This window comes from Lactuca sativa, chromosome 6 (genome assembly GCF_002870075.4).
Source record: "Lactuca sativa cultivar Salinas chromosome 6, Lsat_Salinas_v11, whole genome shotgun sequence".
In the NCBI taxonomy this organism is placed as follows: Eukaryota; Viridiplantae; Streptophyta; class Magnoliopsida; order Asterales; family Asteraceae; genus Lactuca; species Lactuca sativa.
This window is the reverse complement of record NC_056628.2, coordinates 53521881-53543497: the sequence shown is the minus strand read 5'-3', so window position 1 is coordinate 53543497 and position 21617 is coordinate 53521881. Positions and strand designations below refer to the sequence as shown.

Here is a 21617-nt window from a genome sequence, read left to right as displayed (position 1 = left end):
TGCTCAAACTCCCAATCCATGCACTCCCTTGCCTACGTAGCCCATCAGACTGCTCTCCCTTTTTCTTCTCGAAGGTCACTAACTCCTCCAGGTTTTGCATGCTACTGCTCTTGAATAATTGGAGGGTTCTCCCCCACTTCGGTTCAACTAGATCCCTACAGGTTCCGACTTGGAAAGGATTCCCAATCCTTTTCTCCATCCCAAGTTAGATCTGCTGCCAGCCATGCTTACCATCGCTGGAGCTCCAAACTAAACAATACACAACCCGATCCACTCATGCAGATTAACAAGACACTCCCCGAGTCCCACTCTCACCCGCTACATCGACTACGTCTCGGAAACCAGCCCATGAAGGAATGGGGGTACTGCTATGAACTACTGCCCGAGAACCCATGTTATGCAGATGGAATATGATCCGAACACAAAAAGAAATAGAATTCTAACATACATTTGCTAACATAGATGCAGTACGATACCAATATGATCATAAATAAAACTGACAGGAAAGCAAAAGATACACACCTGCAACGCCCGGTGCTGCTCGCGCCTCCATAGTAGATAACTGAAAAGCCCTGATCCCCACCGCAGGCGCCTCTGCTCGGCCCTGACGGTCGTCTATGATCCTCAAGGTCGCAGGGGCAGGTGTCATAACCTGTCCTGCCGGAAACAAACTTGGACACTAGGCCTTCTTGTGGCCCCTCTAACTGCAATGAAAACATATAAGGTTTGATCCCTGAGTGGTGGTAGCAGTACAATCCCTGCTGAAATAACCAGTCCGGCCGCACTTGAAGCAGCCTGAATCACCCCGACTACCATTCCTGCACGCACCCTCGTGCGTCCTGCCACACTTGCTGCAACGACTGCGGCCCATATAATCCCTCGATCTCACATCCGACCCCTTGGGTCTCTTGCCTGCACCTGCGGCTACCTGCACCTCCCCCGACTTCCTCTTTCTGATGTGCTCCAGATCGATCTCCCTTTCCCTAGCCTGAGCAATCATATCCTCCAGCGTCTTGCAGCTGGACCTGCTCATAAAATCCCTGATGTCACTCCTTAGCATCTCGTGATATCGGGCCTTGTTCAATTCCTCGTCCGCGACATACTGCGGAACGAGAAGAGCCCTCTCCCTAAACTTCGCAGTGATTTCCGCCACTGTCTCTGTAGTCTGCTGCATATCCTGAAACTCCCATGCTAACTGCTGCACCTCAATAACTAGTGCAAACTCGGCCCTAAACCTAGCCGAGAAATCAGCCCATGTCATCGCGTCCAACACGGCATCATCACCAATAGTATGTCCAACCTCCTCCCACCAGTCCCATGCTCAGTCTTTCAGAAGACAGGAGGCCAGTCGGACCGTGTCCCCCTCGGGACACCAGCTCGTACGGAAAGCATTGGCAACACTGGCCAACCACCTGCTGCTAGCAATGGGGTCCCTGGACCCATGGTAATCTGGAGCTCCACAAGCCCGGAACTCTCTGAATGTTAGTGTACGCGCCCCCACCATAGCCATCATCTCAGTGCAGAAAGCCCCCAGCTTCTCATCCAGAAGCTCTAAAATACCCTCCTTGACCGATCCGAAGATTACAGGAGTCTGGTCTAGAATATTGCGCATAACCTCAGCCGATATCAACTCCCTCATCCGCTCCTCCAGCTGCTCGGCTCCTGATCCTGAGCCTGATCCCTCCCCGGCGCCTGATCCGCCCACTGGTCTCTCGCGCAATGTCACCATGCTGAAAACATAACATAACAATCATCAGAATACGCATCACTACCGAGGGATCACACACGCTACAAGTTCCCTGGTTTTATCTCAACCCTTCTTGAATTGAGTACAGATCCTCTGCTTTCAGTAGTATGGGCCCCTACTACTTTCCACATCTATTTGTACTTTCCTCAAGGATGGCCTCGACTCCACCAAGTCCATTTTTACTACTACTGCTCCCAACAATACTCACATCCTAGGCTTGTGTGACATCCCCAATTTCATAGCCAGAAAAGACCGATTTGTTTATGCTTTGTTTTATAAAATCAGAGTAATTTTTTAAAGAAAACAGTTGCGGAATTTGTTCCCAAAATATGATAAAGATTTATCAAAGCATTTCTTTAAAGAAATGTATTTTCATTATATAACAAAATCTCGGGATGTCATGTTCCGATACAGACACATAAGCATAAACAGAACTTACTTTATTTACACTAAAGATTTTACATCTCCTTTAATCTCTCCGTGAAATATATCTTCGTATCGATACCTGTGATACAAAGAAAACTGAGTGGGTCAGGCTTGGGAGCCTGGTGAGCATATAGGGTTTTCAACCCACAATAATATAATTATTAAATTCAACCATCAAACAATCAACCCAATTACCCATCCCTATTATCTTCTTTATTTCTTAGGATTTTACCCTAAGAATTCAACTACCCGCCATTCATTCATCCCTAAGGATTGACCTAAGGAATTAGCACAAAATCTATTGCTACATAAGGCGCATCTACCAACATCATCCTTTAAGCGCCTCTTCCATAATTACGTCATACACTATGAGGCGCGACTGCCAGGTTTATGACATTCTCTTTTAGGAGCATCTGCCGACATTATCCTATAAGCGCATCTGCCAGGATTATCCTATAAGCGCATCTGCCAGGATTACGACATTCACTACTTGGTGCATCTACCGATATTATTCTTAAGCGCATCTGCTAGTATTATGATATTCTCTAATTGGTGCATCTGCCAATATCATTCTTAATCATCTTTCATACCTCATCATTTTATCACATACCAACTATCTCATCTACCCATGTTCTACCCAACATATTTGTAGGTATAAAATACATATATAGTTTAACTCATTTAAAAACTATATAAAACATCCATTCCACACTCATCTCAAATAAACAACAATATATAAACACATAGCACGTATTTTATAACAAATACTTCATATTTATGTGTTAGAAGAAAGTAACCACACACTCACCCAAACATATACTTAATACATTCAAACAATACTTGTATTATACCCGTGTTTATGAAAGGGACTATACACCCACACATATAAACAACTTTATATTATACACATAGCTCGTATTTCATAGCAAATACTTAATATTTATGCGTTAGAAGAATGTAACTACACACTCACTTGATCAGAAGATGATCGGACAGCACTACGGCTTGTAGAAGTAGTATTCTTCGGTAGATGTGGGAGATCTTCACAAAAACCGGATTCCTCGCGGTCAGAGCTTCGGCTCGGGAATTACACTTCTCGGGATCTTCGGGGCCTCGGGACTTGCTTTGGGGCTCGGGTATGATACCGGGGCTTCGGGATAATTATTGCACCAAAAACGATGCAAAAACGCGAGAGAAAGGGAAGAAATGAGCAAAGAACTCGGCTGCCCTCGACACCCTTTTATAGGGGGCTGGAAACCCAATTACGTTGGGCGTAAATTTACATTACGCTGGGCGTAATGTGGATCAGCTCGCTGACTCCCCCCATGGATAATATCGGTTATTTTATAATTAAATTAAATATCGAAAATATTTAATAAACTTCAAAAATTCATATCTTCCTCATACGAACTCCGCTTTTGACGTTCTTTATATCCCTGCGTAGGTGAGACTACACTCTACAACTTTCGTTTAGACTCCGTCGGCTAATTTTGAATTTATTTTTATTATTTATTTTTAGTAGGTTGGGACAGGAAAACTCCGTTATAAATTCCTAACTTCTTCATCCGACGTCCGTTTTCGCCTATCTTTTTATCGTTTTACTACTATTAACGAGATCTTCGATTCTCTTTTAGATTGTTTCGGCTAAAAACCGTTCGATCTCAAATCGAGTATTCGGGCTGCACACCGCTAATTCGAAACTTAGAAAAATCATAACTTCCAAATACGAAGTTAGATTTGGACGTTCTTTTTATGCATGCTCATGGTTTAACGAACTCTAACACTTTCTTTTAGATCGTTAAGGCTAAATATAGCTCTAACGTAAATTCACCTTTTTACGTCGCGATGTGTCGTACCGGTTCTGTCGCGAAACTTCGACAAGTCATAACTTCTTCGTTATAACTCGGATTTCGGCGTTCTTTATATGTACGGAATCCTTGTAACATATACTACAACTTAGTTAAGATTATTCATCCTAAATAATCTTCTACAAAAAAGTCATTTTTGACGCTTATCGTCTCTAAATTGACTAGCCCTCATCTACGGGCGTTACAGCTTGCCTTAGGGTAACCTCCAACCCGCACCCAGTTCTCAGCAACTGAAGGTATCTTTATAATGCCAATTAGCCACTACCTGAATACCATCACATGTGACGAGGCTCAGATAATCCTTTGAGTAAGGGACTCGTCCCTACCACGGTTAGACTCAGACAAGAGTTGCGCAATAGGGCCAACTCCAACACTCTGAGATTATTCAACCCTGGTCACATGTGACTTGACGCATTCACCTAATGGCTAATTCCCACACTCAGAATCCCATAAAGCAGAAAGCAGCTATCATTTAGACAAAAGGAAAATCAAACCACACATACATCCTGCAAGCAGGTAACATCTATCGCTAACCTCATCCTAGGCTTACCCTAGGGAAATCTCCGACCCACAACTATCATAAAACATTCGGCCCATATACCATAACCCATGTTGTCCACATCCACCCTTGCTGTTGGCTGCCTTATGCATGCAAATTATACACAAAACAGGATCTAATAGACTGTCGAATAATAGACTCTACCCTAAGTCCACATAAAATAAGGTCAGATCAGTTATTCTAAGGCTATAAGATCCTAACCGTATATAATTTTCAAAACATACACATCGCAGTTACAAATAACAATTACGATTCTCACTCCAGCATGACATCCAATATCCTCATGGCTACAAGTACCATACATCAGGCCAACCTATCGTTGACTACTCAGCACTATCATGCAAGTCTACCAGCTCATACGACATATAAAGGCATCTCCCCTAGCCCTAACTAGCATGCGGTTCTCATAAGCATATCATATTTAAACAAACATGTATGGGTAATTTGGGAGAACTTACTTGCGCTCGGCTGATTGCATGCACCACACCCTTTTCTTCTTTTCCCAAAATTCTTATCTTTTTCTCAAAGTTCCTTTTTATAAAAATGATTTTCGTTGAAAATTTTCATACCAAGTCCTCAGTTTGAGTTCAGACACACCCGAGAGTGTATCTGAATCCCTCAAACGAAGGCTCTGATACCACCTTGTAACGACCCAAAAATCATGACCAAAAATTTCGTTTTTAAGGTAATAAATAAACCACAAATGTCAATCATTCATTCAAAACATATCACATTAGAGTATCATGTCTAAAACATTATTTTATTTTATCAGAGTAAACATCCCAGGCTAAAACCCCTTTAGTGTGTGTGTCATGCGATCACCCCGAGCTCTTCCCTCCGCTATCGGAAGTACGTGAAACCAAAACTGAAAACCGTAAGCACGAAGCTTAGTGAGTTCCCCAACCTAGCACATACCACATACAACCACATACTGGGCCCCCGCCCGCTGCATCGGAACTTGCCTGGCATCGGAGTAACTCCGGCATCAGGCCCCACCTGGCATCGAGCCCCGCTCGGTACACAGATTTGTTTCTCTTAGTCCCCGCCTGTCTTTGGGCCTCACCTACTAGACACATACAACATATAACATAACACACAACAAACAGCTATCACACTCTACAGTATTCCTGATCTAAGGCCTCGCCTAACTAGGGCCTCACCCCTGGCCTACCACTAACGAGTCATGGAACCCCGTCCACCCTCCTGCTATTAGTGAGATATGGCCCCCCGCCCACACTCACCTCTCTCCTATCTCGGGCCTCACCCCTACTCTGCTACTAAGGAGATACGGAACCCCATCTGTACTATGCTAATAGTGAGATACGGGACCTCGCCCACACTCACCTCCCTACCAGGCACATACAAGTATCACACAGACAACAAGTATAAACTATCATGCAACCATTCCTCGGGTATTCGCCCGACATCGGATCTTGATCCGGAATCACACTCTAGCATATAGTGCCTAGGGCTAACCCACGGGTCTTCCTACTCATAAACTACATGGACCGGCATTATGGCCGTAGACCCATTCACACAAAGGGAAACTCACCTCGTACTGCTGAAACTTTGTTGATATCCCTCACACTACTATCTGACAATACCCGAACTGTTGCTCCTTCGGCTCCCCGAGCTACCAAGATCAAAATAATCACTCGGCCCAATTCAATAGTCCTTCTCAGGGTAAAATGGCCATTTTACCCCTATCCCAATTTGTTCCCTAACTAAGGCCCAAAGCATAATATAAAAGGCCCAACACTAGATAAGCTTCCCAAACCCACTAGTGGCCCATTAATAGCCCAATTTGCTATATTGGGCCCAATCTCTTTATTAGGCCTTACCCTAAGCCCAACCCATATAATTGGCCCATATTCGTTGACTCCTGATGACCCACCAAGGTCCAAAACACAGCCCATACTGAGGCCCAATTACTCAAAACCCGAACTGGCAGAGTACGCAGGGCGTACTCCTAGGTACGCTGAGTGTACTGGTTGATGGCTTGTACGCCGTACATACTTCCTTGTATGCCCAACGTACAGCCCTGTTAAGCCAAAATTCTATTAAGTGCTTAATACTCTGATCCAGAGGCCACAAACTCAGATCCAAGTCTTATTGCATGTCTTAATTCATAAAGTCGCTAACTTGGTGACTTGCAATCCACCAAACAAGCCCAAACTAAAAAAAAGTGACAACATGCTTTCACTCCAAGGGCTAGATCTCATGCATGGACACGAAGGAGTCCTAAATGTTGGAAATTTACTACTTATGGGGCTCATATGACACTAAGGGTGGCAACCCTTGACTTAGAAGACGAGTTGTGACATAAAGGTCCAATCTTGGAACTAAAAAGACCCAAAACTTTCATTAACATAGATCTAAGCATACTTAAGGAAAGTTTCAGACTTGATACCTCACAATGGTCTAAAATGGAACCAAAATCTCAGATCTACAGCTTCCCTTTCGATCCACCACCTTGCTAATCTCTTCTCTTGTTTTGAAATGGCTTTACAACACCCAAAATGCTCACTTAATGACCACCAAAGCTTCAATAACACTCAAGGAGGGTTAGGGTTTCGTGGAGACTGCCTAAGGATGAGTTGGGGCTGGCCCCTTTGAGCATAATGTTCCTTTTATAGTGTCATAGCCCCAAATTAGGGTTTTAGGAAAGTTGAGCGTACGCCCTCCACGCACCCGCGACCATGCACCCTATTACACTGGGCGTACCCACGCGCGTTCCAAAATGCATGCATGGCCTTCCATGCGAACCTTTCTCCATAAGGGCCATTATTGCCAATATCTTCAAAGTGTCATAACTCCTTCATTCCGAGTCCATTTCCGACGAACTTTATATCCACAAAAAGTTGGCGAGAAGCCCTAAGCTTCTAGCGACACACCTCGGCCCAAAACTTCTCGAATGAAACTCCGAACCCTTGAAAGACCAAAACGCCCTTAGCCTTGGCCATTGAAATCCATAAATGAATACTTTCAAAACAGGGTGTTACACTTCATGCCCTAGGTCCTTTGATAAGCCTTATTTGAGTGTTCTAGCCCTTTGATGCCATGCATGGAGGTAAAGTTAGCAACTTTACGTGATATCTCAGTCCTAGGGGACCATATCTATAGTTTGGAGCATTAAACTCACTTGGAAGCGTCTGAATGCATTAAGGTTGGGAAAACTCGACGAGTTGCTCTGCTAACTTGACGAGTTGGTGGGGGTTTTCCCACTTTCTGTATGTTGAAGAACTCGATGAGTTGCTCTAGTAACTCGGCGATTTGACTCGAGATTTTCACGACTTTCTGTGACATGAAGAAACTCGACGAGTTAAGGGATGCACTCGACGAGTTAGGGTCAACATGGACTGTTGACCTTGAATATTGACTCTGATTTTGACCAAGGTTAACCAAGTTTAACTTTAAGGGTATTTTTTGGTAATTTGGGATTTTAATGAAATGATTCACATGGTGGTCGTAGGTGGTTAAGTTCGGAGTTGTGGTTCGAGAGTTGGATCTCGACAGTTAATGCTACTTTTGAGGTGAGTTTTCCTCATTATGCTAACAGCGTCGAAGGCACCAAGGTCAAGCCTTTTTGGATTGTTATCTTGGTTATCGCGTGATGCTATGTATAGTGATCTGTTAGATTTGTAACCTGGTATATAGGATGATGTTATGATTAGTGATATGTTAGATCTGAATGACTGTTTGTACACGCTAGCAAGCGTTTAATATCTATCTATTGATTGTGTGTTTGCGGGTGGGTTGAGGCGATCCTACTTTGTGCTCTAGGCCAACAGACCCAGGGCAGCCCGGATAGACTGAAGACCCATCGGGGCGTACCAGTCAGGCCGAAGGCCCGAAAAACGGTCTTGACAGGCTGAAGCCCCGATCGGGCGTTCCAGACATGCTGAAGGTTCTGAGAGTGGGCTAGATAGGCTGAAGGTCGGTTAGGTGGTCCAGTCATGCAGAAAACTCTATATTCATGTTGTTTGTTATGATATTGTTATGGTTTGTATGGCGTTGGTATTTTGGGGAACTCACTAAGCTTCGGGCTTACAGTTTTAGATTTTGTTTCAGGTACTTCGGATGATCGCAGGAAGGCGAAGGCTTGATCGTGCACCTCCTTAAATTTTATGGTTTTGATTTCTGGGATTCTCTGATATAAAACTATTTTGAAAACATTTTGTAATAAACAATGGATTTTGGATGTTTGAAAAGGTTTTAAATGTTTACGAATTTTATGGATGTTACACCTAAAGCGGACAATATTGTGATACGTGCTAGAGGGGGATGTTACAAATACATTGCATAACAAGTGGGTATGCAAGGTCAAGGATGAAGCATATAGGAGCAAAAGATACAAGGCCATATTGGTGGTTAAGGGGTTCCAACATAATTAAGGAGTTAAGTACAATGATATTTTCTCTCCGGTTGTAAAGATGACCATAATCCTTTCATTCATTGATATTGTGGCTTTGGACTATTTACATCTACAATAGTTAGATGTAAAGACTGCATTCCTGCATAATGACCTTGATTAAGATATTACATGGAAGCATTTGAAGGTTTTCAAGTTGTTGGAAAGGAAAACCTCGTGTGTAAGTTGAAATAAAATACAACACGGATTAAATCAAGCTTTAAGGCAGTAGTACTTGATGTTTGATGAGTTTATGAGTAGGAATGAGTATCGAAGAAGTGAGACTGATCATTGTTGCTCCCAAAAGAAGTTTCGGTCCTCACATATCATCATCTTGCTTTACGTTGATAATATGTAGGTAGTTGGGTAAGGCATACAAGAAATCAACAAGTTGAAATGACAGTTGTCCAGACACTTCGAGATGAAGGAATTAGGGTTGCCAAATAGATTTTAAGCATGCACATAGTTAAATACAGGGCTTTAAGGATCCTTAAACTTTCATAAGAGAGGTATATCCATAAAATTTTAGAGAAGTTCGAGATAACAAATGTTAAGGCCCAAAGCACACATCTAGAGTGCCATCTCAAAATCTCTAAAATTCGATCTCAGAAGATAGGATCATAGATGGTCTTTGACAGCAAAGCGTCCATGGAGAATAGAAAGGGGGAATAAGTAAGATGATGAGGAGAAGTCGACGTCGATCGAAGGAGAAGAGGGCAAAGACATTGTCAAGGAAAGTCACTACGTGGCTATCTCATTTAATGACAAGGCAAGGATAATCGAATTATCCCATTACTTTTTAAATAAAGACATTTTTAACCCATAAAACTCGAGTTTAGGCCCTTAGAAGACTAAAAAGATATCGTGGGCATTTTAAACCAAAGGGAAAATGACTTATATGGGTAAGTATGTTTCAAAATCGTTCAAAAAATACCACTCAAGTTTGGTGTGTCCAAAAAACACCATCCAAGTAAAGCATTTGTACAAAAAACACCAACGGAGTGCATTCTTTGTTCAAATTTGACCTTTGGTAACCGGCAATTACCGGTAAAAAAATAAGTAAAGGAAAAAAACAATAGGAAAATGACTCAAAGAGGTAACTATGTTTCAAAATCGTTCAAAAAAACACCATCCAATTTTGGTATGTTCAAAAAACACCATCCAAGTAAACTTTTTGTACAAAAAACACCAACAAACTATATGTTTTGTTCAAATATTACCCACTGGTAACTGGTTCTTAGAGGTCAAATGATAACTTGGCTTAACTATTATGACATGGCATAATAATGATTGACAAAACAATAAATGATATATTCCTCCTTTAAAAACCGATTTAGGGTTTCTTCATGAACGAATGACTTATTCTTCTCCTATGATTGCTCGTCTTCTTGTAAAGTGATGATCTCGAACTCAAGTCCAAAACCCTAATTCTTAACTTAAGGCAAAAATGGCTCCTTTACCCCTGCCTCAATGGACCTCCCTCCCCCTAAGGCCCAAATCCATAAAAAGCCCAAAAAGGCATCCAAGCCCAACTACAAGGCATCTAAGGCCTAATATGGCCCAAGAAACCCCAACATGGCCTTAAGCCCAAAAAATGGCCTGCTACAATCATGTAGGCCTGAGGCCTAACTTAAACAAGTTTATGCATAGTCCCATCATATGTTGAAGCCTCTGCGATCCGGATGTCGAGCCAGTACGCCCAGCATACTCCTAGCGTACGCCCAACGTACTCGGCTAGGGTCAAGAACCGCCAATCTTCCGAATGCCATAACTTCTTCATTCTAAGTGTGATTTCATCATTCTTTATATCTACGGGAGCTAATTTAGGCATCAGACAACCATACCGAGGGTTATGGCCTTCAGATTGCAATTCTTAGTGTTACCTTAATGCTAAATTAAATTTCTTCATTCTAAGGTCCAACCGAGGGTAGGGACTGAGTGTTCGGTTTGTGTTTGAGCCCAAGGGCATATCAGTAAGTATCAGTTTGAGCCTTTATGAAGTTTGGGTTTATGTTAGAAAAGTTTTATGGCAAGGGAGAGTTGATAGTATTGTAGAGCTTCTCGTTTCCTTCACGTGGATATAAAGAACGAAATTGGACTTAGAATGAAGAAGTTATGGCCTTCGAAAGATTGGCGGTTCTTGAGCCTAGTCGAGTACAATGGGCGTACGTAGGAGTATGTCGGGCATACTTGCATAAAATCCAGATCGCAGAGGCTTCAGCATATGTTTGGCGTATGAATGGACTTGTTTAAGTTATGCATCGGGCCCACCTGATTGTAGCAGGTCATTTTTTTGGCTTAAGGCCATGTTAGGGGTTCTTGGGCCATATTAGGCCTTAGATGCCTTGTAGTTGGGCTTAGATGCCTTTTTGGGCTTTTTATGGATTTGGGCCTTAGGGGGAGGGAGGTCTATTGAGGCAGGGGTAAAGGAGTCGTTTTTGCCTTAAGTTAAGAATTAGGGTTTTGGACTTGAGTTCGAGATCATCACTTTACAAGAAGACGAGCAATCATAGGAGAAGAATAAGTCATTCGTTCATGAAGAAACCCTAAATCGGTTTTTAAAGGAGGAATATATCATTTATTGTTTTGTCAATCATTATTATGTCATGTCATAATAGTTAAGCCAAGTTATCATTTGACCTGTAAGAACCAGTTACCGGTGGGTAATATTTGAACAAAACATATAGTTTATTGATGTTTTTTGTACAAAAAGTTTACTTGGATGGTGTTTTTTGAACGATTTTGAAACATAGTTACCTCTTTGAGTCATTTTCCTATTGCTTTTTTTTCCTTTACTTATTTTTTATCGGTAATTGCCGGTTACCAAATGTCAAATTTGAACAAAAAATGTACTTCGTTGGTGTTTTTTGTATAAATGCTTTATTTGAATGGTGTTTTTTGAACACACCAAACTTGAATGATATTTTTTTGAACGATTTTGAAACATAATTACCCATATAAGTCATTTTCCCTAAAAAATAATTACCCATATAAGTCATTTTCCCTAAAAAAAAATGTTTACATGGCTACAAAATAAAATGTCATGTTCCCTTAAAATAACGTTAAATTGACAATTATATCCAAAAAAATTTCACACTCAACTTATCGGTAAAGACAATTATAATTATATAAATATTTACCTTATCATATAACTTAAAAGATTACAATATCTTATATTAAATTAATATATAAAAATATTACTTTAAATATAATTATTTTTACCCATAATTATATTATGCTGACATTCGTCTATTCATTGAGAGAGACATTATGTGGGGTTTCTAGTTGATTGATGAAATTTGAATTTGCTTTACATTTTATCTGCCGACACAAAAAAGAAAAAGAAAGATAAAAGCTTTTACTTTGCAGCAATTTCCCCCCATAAATAACAACATTCTTGCTCCATTTTTTGCTATTATTATTCTCACTCGACCTCTCTGTTTTCAAAAGCTTTTAACTTCTTATGGATATCTGCCAGAATATCCCCGTTTCCGGTGGACTTCCGACCAACTATCCGCCTGAGCAACACCTTATTTGCAGCCTTGACGATCTTCTTTCCGGTCATTCCATGGTACATTTCATCTCTCTCTCTTTCTCACTTGTACCTTTGAGTACAACCTCAATATGCCCAAATCCATTACAACTATTTACAACCATGCAATAATCCAGTAATGAGATGTACATCATGCAACTAATGCTGTACCTTTTTTAATTCAGGAAGAAGATGATGTTAACATGGAATGGCTGTCAATTTTTGTGGAGGATTGTTTATCTAGCAGTGGGAGTTGTATGCCACCAGCAGCAAAACCCCAAAGTACAACTTCCACTGCAGAAGGTACAAACACATCAGCAGAACCTCAACCTAAGGTGAACGAAACTTATTCCATTTCCACGCATAAAATACTTGTACCTTGCAAGGCAAGAAGCAAGAGGAAGAGAAGCCAAACATGCTGGTCTCAGCAGTACCTTAACTCCCTTCAACCGCCTTGTTGGTTAGCTGAGAGTGAGCTGATGATTTTCCCTAAGAAATGTACAAGTCCTAACAGCAGAGGTTCCGGGCAGGAGGAAGGGAGCAGCGGGCAGGGGCAAGGAAGGAAATGCACACATTGTCTCTCACAAAGAACCCCGCAATGGAGGGCAGGACCACTTGGACCAAAAACACTGTGTAATGCATGTGGGGTGAGGTACAAGTCGGGCAGGCTGCTGCCCGAATATAGGCCAGCCAAGAGTCCTACTTTTGTGAGCGATAAACATTCTAATTCTCATAGGAAAGTGTTGGAGATGAGAATGTCTTTTTTGCCCTCCCCCTCTACCAATTCATCTTCTTCTTCCTAGTGAGAGTGAGGGCTTAGTTGTAATTTTCCATCTTAACCCATCATGTAGAAATCAATGAAGATGGATAGTTTTGCTAAAACTTAAATTTTAATTAATTAAGTAGTTACTAGTTAGTAATAATATACAAATGACCGAATTTGGTTGTGATAATGATAGGTTTGTTTTATTTTGAGAGTTTATTTGCTAACAGGTCAATTTTCGGAATGGAATAAAACAATGAACTTGAATTCCCTCTATTTATTATAATGAATGGGTGAATGGCTTATTTATATAATCAAATGCTTATAGCCTAATAGTAAAGGAGTCGAAAGAAAACTTGTTTCTCCGTTAAAAGTTGAGGATGTAAGTCTCATTGAAAGCTATGTATATTTAGGAATAGAATAATGAATTTGAAACGGTATAGATTTAAGAATAGAATAATAAATATATATTTTACCCTAGTGATTTTGAGAATATATATATATATATATATATATATATATATATATATATATATATATATATATATATATATATATATATATATATATATATATATATTAAACAGCAAACGAATTAAATAGAAATCTATTCGCAATATTTAAACAAGTACTCAAGAGTCCTCATAGAGATTTCTAGTAAAATTTTCCCACATGACACCACAAGAGGTATTTGATTACTTATTTGAGTACGTATTTTCCCGTTGGGGATTTATTTAGGAATATAAGACATGCCGTGAGGTAGTTTAAATAAACAATGGTTTATTTGATTTCAATGGATTATTTAATATGGCAATTTGGTTGCATAGAAAATATAATATTTTGAAAATTACACTTGCATAGAAAAAATCTTTTTTTTTTGTAAAATAATGAAAATGACCAAAGATTGAAAAAGACGATTTTGGACTCAATTATTGTGATCATTCTATCCAAAAAGGAATGAGATATTTTCTACTTGATTAATCAAATACAATATCTTTGTAATTATCGTGCAAATCAGTAAAACATCATTTTTAATAAATGAAAGTATCTTTTTGCCATTTGTTAATTTTTATTCAATTGACCAATGTCATAATTTGGTTATTTTGAATTAATTTTTTTTACACATGTTATTTTATGAGTTTTTCTATTTTATTAAATTTCACATAAGATTTTAATGTAATAATTCTAATAAATGTAGTAATAAATATATATTAATTTCACCAACAAACTTACATTTTAATTTCAAAATTCTCAAAATTAAAGTTTATTAGTTTATTTTCTTTATTTAAATTATTTGTTTAAATTTAAAATATAAAAAAATTTCATTATAATAAATTATTATTTTTTTTATTTTCTTATACCAAAAGTCTCAAATATTTTGATATTTATATTTAATTTATTTTTAAATTAACTCATATAATATATGGGTCTCACAAATAGTAAAATAATATGGATAAATTAATTTATTAAGCAGAATTATCTCTCTATCTAAAATAGGTAGGTATAATTTAAAAAAAACGAGCACCATTTCAAAGAAGTTTTATTTGATATTTCTTCAATACCAACTCCAAACATAGAAAGAACATGTTTGAAAAATAAGAAAAAAATCCTCGTAAAATAATAATAATAATAAACATGTTTCATAATTGCAAAAAAAAAAAAAAAAAAAAAAAAAAAAAAAAAAAAAAAAAACCTAGAGCCTTCTCTTATACAAAATATTTACCCAATGAAAATAAGGATTTCCTTATTTTATTCTTTTCTTTTGAAAGTTTATATTCAAGTTTGAAAATTATAAACAACTTACTACAACGCGTTGACAAATCTAACTATCTAATAAAATAATAGTTTTATTCTCCTTTTGACATGTGTCATTTTATTAAGCCTCCTAATTAATGAATATTTTATTCTCATTTTGTCATGTGTCATCATATTATATCTCCTAATTAATACATGACATTTGAAAACCTATTAATTCTCCATTTAAAATTTCAAATTTTAAATTTCTCACTCTAATTATATTAAATTAATAACATTAGAATAAAAATTAAAATAAACTTAATACACATTATAAAGTGATATAATTTCACATATTTATTTAAATCAATGATTAAAATTTATATAACTAAAAAAATTTTTTAATTAATAATTTATTTAAAATAATTGATTAATAATTTTTAGTTTTATTTTAAAAGTTTAATTAATTGTATAACCGTGGTTCCCACGGGTTATAAACTAGTAATAGATATGTCCAAAATTTCGGAAAGAACACGTTGGATTTTTTTTTTTGCTAAAACCTTTTTAAATAGATATATGTTCGGTTTTGACTTTTTTTTTTCTTTTTTTAAGTTATTTTTTTTCTTTTTTTCGTTTTTTTAATTTTTTAATATTTTACTACATACTTGAAGGTACTAGTATTTTTCTTTAATTTCTTTTATTTTATTTTATTTTTGTTTTTATTTATTTTTTATTTTTTAAATAAAATATCGGTTTGAGTTTTTAATATTTAACAATTATAAAATTTTAATTAAGAAGAATATTAAGAATCATAATATTTTCCGTTCATATTTTTCTGAATCATATTTTTTTGTTCATAAAGTTTTGAATCAAATTAATTTGTATCGTATTATTTTGAATCAAATCACTTTTGAATCATATGATATTGGATCAATAACATATTCAATTAAATATTTATTTTGTCCAAAAAAATTATGGATCATCATATATTTTGAATCGTAAAAGATATAATTAAGGATTATAAAATATTTGAGTCTAAATATTTTTTTGATCATAACAAATTAAGGATCATAAACAAGTTGAATCAAAAGTTTTTTTTAAATCACATTTTTTTATTATATTATGTTCAATATTTTTTTTTTAAAATAATATTTCTTAAAATTAAAAATAAATACTTCAAAAACTTATTTTTGAAAAATTATTTTTACAAAGTCACTAGTATATTGAGTAGAAGTATCTCTTAAATTTTTATGATTTATGGAAAATATTTTTATGGGTTTTCTATAAAAAAAATAATTTTTTTTGAGTAAATTACACGAATGGTCCCTATGGTTTAGGGTAATTTGCGTGTTTGGTCCCTAACTTATTTTTTTAACACGGAAGGTCCCTAATGTTTGTTTTTGTTACACGTTTGGTCCCTGTCTTATCTAAAAAAACTATTTTTCACTTGATTTTTTAAAATATTTAAATAAACACACCCCAACCCCAACCCCCTCACCTTACCTTACCTATCCCATAATTTTTTTCTATTTAAATAATAGTATTTTTAGGTAAGACAGGGACCAATCGTGTAACAAAAACAAATAGTAGTGACCAAGCGTGTAACAAAAACAAACAGTAGGGACTTTCCGAGTTAAAAAAATAAGTTACAGACCAAACACGTAAATTACCTCAAACCATAGGGACCATTCATGTAATTTACTCTTTTTTTTCAAAATTTCATGATTGTGCTCATTTTGTAGATAATTAAATTTTAAGAACTTTGGTTATTTAAGATGTTTTTTGCAAAGAAAAAAACGAAGCGGTGAAAGTTGTGTGTGTGTGTGTATATATATATATATATATATATATATATATATATATATATATATATATATATATATATATATATATATATATATATATATATGTTTGAGATCGGTTGAGAACTCATAGTTTCCCAAGAACCCGATAACTAAAATTGGAGCATTAGATCAAAATTAATTCATTAAGGACATGATCGTCATCTTACCAATCTCATTTAATGTTTAATTTTTTTTTTGTTATTGGAAATATTAATATAAAATGTATAAAAATATACATAATAAATCAAAATTTTGGATTTTTTAAAAATAGTATTTTTCAATTTTAAAAAAAAAAAGTGCAAATTTTTTAGTTTTTTTTAGAAAACATGAATTTTTGAAAAAAAAAATATTTAAAAAAAACTGCAATTTTTTTATAAGCATTTAAAAATCAATAAACTTTAAAACAAAACTGAAAATTTTTTAAAAACACTATAATTTTTTAATCAAAAATATCAACATTTTAGGTACATATATACATATTTTTACAAATGCATATATGCATATTTCATATGCTATAATATTTGTAAGGTAATCATAAGAAAACTCATTTTATTTACTAATCTATAAACACTGTAGAATAAGTAGTTTATTCGAGACAAAAAAAAATATAAAAAACAAAAAAAAAATGCTACAAAATTTCAAAGCGTTTTCATGTCTTCGTGTTAATATTTTCATATTTTCTTCAGTTTATCATTTTCACCTCTTCAATATTCACCATAATTTCTTCCAAATCTACAAGAAAAAATTTTAAAAAATTAATTGATGCAAAAACACACAAAAATACATATGTGATTAACATACAAATCACATGCGATTCACATATGAATCACATTTACATATGACATCATATGTGAATTACATTTGATTTTCATATGAATCACATGTGATTCATATGTGAATCAGATGTGTTTTACATGTGAATCAAATATGATTAATATGTGATTCATATGTGAATCATATGTGAATCACATGCGATTTACATATGAATCACATGTGATTTAGATGTGAATCAAATGTGATTTAGATATGAATCAAATGTGATTTAGATATGAATCAAATGTGATTAATATGAATCACATGTGACTCATATGTGATTCATATGTGAATCGCATGTGATTTACATGTAAATTTGAGAACTCATAGTTTTCCGAAAACCTGAGAGCTTTATGAGAAGTTAATGGGTTTGAATGAAGATCTATATTGCCCTTTAAAAACTACATCGATGATTCCCAACTGAATTTCTGCATAAGAAAATTGAATCTTGTTAAAATGAAAATAATTAGGGAAAATTACATGAACACAAAGACAAATTAAACGTTGTTTTATTTTTTTTTCTATTAATATCTACATGTATTAAGAAAACAAAATGACACATTTATTAAGAAAACCAATTGAATGTAATGATAAGAGGCAATAGAGAATTTACTTCTAAAACATCAATTTCAATTAGAGATTAAGCAAACCTAACTCAACGATGACATGTAATAATGGAAATAAATCAATTGCTATCAATTTGCTATCAATTTCCTACAAATCAAAAGCTCAATGCATTAACAAAAAATAACATTGTGCAGGACCTGCTACATGTAGCATATAGTTAAACAGACAAGCAGTACCTGATAGACGAAAATTTGCTGATGAGCGAAGCATAAGAGATTAAAAAAGTCTTCATCATAATAATCATTCAAGAAAAATATAACGATAACAGGAAGAAGGATATGATCACTCATCCTTATCGAATGTTGGATCAAGAACAAACATTGGACTTGGTAAAATTGAACCGGAACTCAGTATGACTCGGAGAAGATGGTGTTCATCTCTGCAATGTTGTGCAACAACCTGTCACATCTCTCTAACATACTTTTTCTTTCCCTGTATTCCTCCATTTTCGATCTCTATTAATTGTTAATGAAACTAAATCGTTATTAATAATGCAAATATGAAAATGATTAACTCAACAAACGTGTCGTTAATTATGAAATATATGTGAATACCTCTGCATCGGATTGAAAAGTTGTATTACCAGTGATTTCATGTAACATCCACAAATTCACTGTCATTTTAAAAAAAAAAAATATGCTTATTTAAAAATCAGACTATCATTTTTAAAGAATAATATTGTGGAATTTGTTCCCAGAAAACATGATAAAGATATTATCAAATCATTTCCAAAGAAATGTATTTTGTTTAAATTAAAACATTAGGATGTACGAAGCTCCAGTCTGGCGGTCAACTTGATGTCATCGTCAATATAGAAACATAAACATAAACAGACCTTACATTCATTTACACTAGCAATTTACATCTCAAAATAATCTCTCAATGTAATGTAGCTCCGTATCGACACATGTGATACAAATAAACTGAATGGGTTAGGTTGGGAAGGCTGGTGAATACATAGGGTTTTCAACCCACAATAATATCATTATTATGTTTAATCATCAAATAATTAACCCAACTTCCCATCCGCATTATCTTCTTTATTCTTAAGGATATACCCTAAGAATCATCTATTCTTCATTCATTCATTCCTAAGGATTGTCATAAGGAATAGGCACGAAGTCCATCGCTGCCAGGGTTTATCCAACAGGCACTAAGTCCATAGTTGTCGATGTTATCTATTAGGCACTAAGTCCATAGCTGCCAATATTCATCTATAGGTCACTAAATCCATAGTTGTCAATGTTCATTTGTAAGGCACTAAGTCCATAGCTTCTAGGGTTTTTAGAGTACATTTGGTGAACACATCGTTCACAACACCTACAGGCTGTGAGCCTGCTAACATTCCACTGGACTATCTAAAATAGTCTGTGATCATCATCTATACTCTGCTAGATGATTGGATCACTGGTAAGGTCAAGGCTTCTCATCATCTTGCACATCTCATCGTCTATATCATTTTTCATCTCTCATCATTCATCTCATGTTTCATCTACCCATCTTTACCCAATATATTTATAGGTATAAAAATACGTATACAGTTTAAATCAAGTAAAATGTGTATAAATCGTTCATCCAGTATAGATATCAAGAACAGAGATAAATGGCACATATAGCGCGTAATGTATATTGATTACTTTATATCTATATGTAAGATGAAAGTAACTATGCACTCACTTGTTAAAGTGATGACTCAAAATTCGGGCAGCGCTTCGCTTCTAACAATTTTCTTTTCCTTCGACGAAACCTAGTATCATTATTACTAGATCTTAGTCTAATATTTATTGCGACTAATTATTAGTCTATATTCATCATTAACTCAAAGTCTACTTTCATGTTCTATCAATTAAGGAAGAACCAGGTAAGATCATATCAGAGGTAGGGTATGTTTGGTATAAGAAGTATACTGTTTGGAAAGCCCACTTTAAACACCTCACTAAATCACAGCCTAGACATCATCCTCGTAAGTAGATCAATAAGTATAATGACATGGAATAACTGATAAATCTTGTTTATAGGTTCATAAAAACAATAATGAACTTAAACATAACTTATACTTAAAGTAGGGTAAGCATAACTCACTTACAAGGGAGTTTAGTGAGGAACCGGGTCCTGCACGGGCAGAACTTCTGAGCTGAAAGCTCTTCTTCTCGGAGCCTTCTGGCACTCCGAGACTCACTACGAACACCTAGGAGGTGCAAGGGAAAAGTCTTGAGGGTTTGGGGGTGTTGGGAAAGAAGTAGATGAGAATTGTAGTGGAAAAATTAGAAGAAACGAGCTCTATTTATAGGTTGGGCGAAGTGTGTACGTTGGGAGTACTAAAAACGTACGTTGGCGTACGCGGCCACATGTCTGCATTCGGTGGCAAGGCGTGGGGAGAAAGCAATGGTCAGGATTTAGCCACGTGTTAATGTCACACCCCTAAACCAAGGATGGCGGAAACGTCTGGGGGTGGAGGACTTCATGTATAGTATCACAACGAGTATAATAATGCTCAAAGTAAATACAACCATCATAAATATAATTGAAAAAGTTACATCATAGTAAGTTTACATGTTTCAAAATCAATTACATTATAATGACAAAATGAACTGTTTGACGATTTAACGTCTCATCCTCAAAATGTTGTTGTTTTCTTGTTTCACTGATTTCCTGAGAATATAAGTAATTTTGAAAAAGTGTCAACAATTAAGTTGGTGAGTTCATAAGAGTTTTGTTTGAGAAAGAAACCATTTTCTTTGTAAAAGAGATAAAGTATGTTTCCAGAAAACTCAATATTTTCTTTGTTAAGTGTGAAATGAATACTTCTATGTTATGCGATAATGAACCCTAGAAAGACCCGTAGATTCCTTCTATAATCACCCAGTGTATATAAGTTTTATAAAATTTAAATTAAATAAACCGTCGAATATAATGGGTCTGCCCTAGGTCCACAACCAAACAAGGAACAGGAAGAAAGGCGGGCCCACCAATTCTAAGTCGATTATGAATAGATTCTTATATAACTCTAACATATACACTTAGCAATTATAGCCGAAGCCTAACAATTCTAGATGAAAGTAGTTTTAACAGAAATATGTTTCCAAAGAAAATCCAATATTTTCCTTATAAGAGTTAGGTAGTCCTAAATCTCAGGACCGAAAATAAACAAGTATTTTTCCATACTTAAAGATATAAAAATGATTTTTAAATCGGCATAAAATCCTTTTTGATATAAAAGTCTACAAGTATATTTCCATACTTAAAGTAATTTATGTGAGTTAGATCGACATAACTTGCTAATTTGAAAGTAG

The 21617-nt window shown here is 35.9% G+C and overlaps 1 protein-coding gene across 1 annotated transcript; it reads left to right on the top strand.

Moving 5' to 3' along the window:
• The first annotated feature begins 12415 nt into the window (after positions 1–12415).
• Positions 12416–13425, top strand: LOC111905327 (GATA transcription factor 9). The gene is made up of 2 exons (XM_023901022.2): positions 12416–12582; positions 12729–13425. The coding sequence occupies exons 1-2, from the start codon at positions 12475–12477 to the stop codon at positions 13344–13346; spliced, it is 726 nt and encodes a 241-aa protein (XP_023756790.1). The 5' UTR covers positions 12416–12474; the 3' UTR covers positions 13347–13425.
• Positions 13426–21617: the final 8192 nt, after the last annotated feature.

Bases quoted from the DNA above. Each gene is read 5' to 3' on its own strand.
- LOC111905327 (XM_023901022.2), top strand. From the start codon at position 12,475: ATGGATATCTGCCAGAATATCCCCGTTTCCGGTGGACTTCCGACCAAC. The intron at 12,583-12,728 runs GTACATTTCATC...TTTTTAATTCAG, and splicing joins TTCTTTCCGGTCATTCCATG to GAAGAAGATGATGTTAACAT.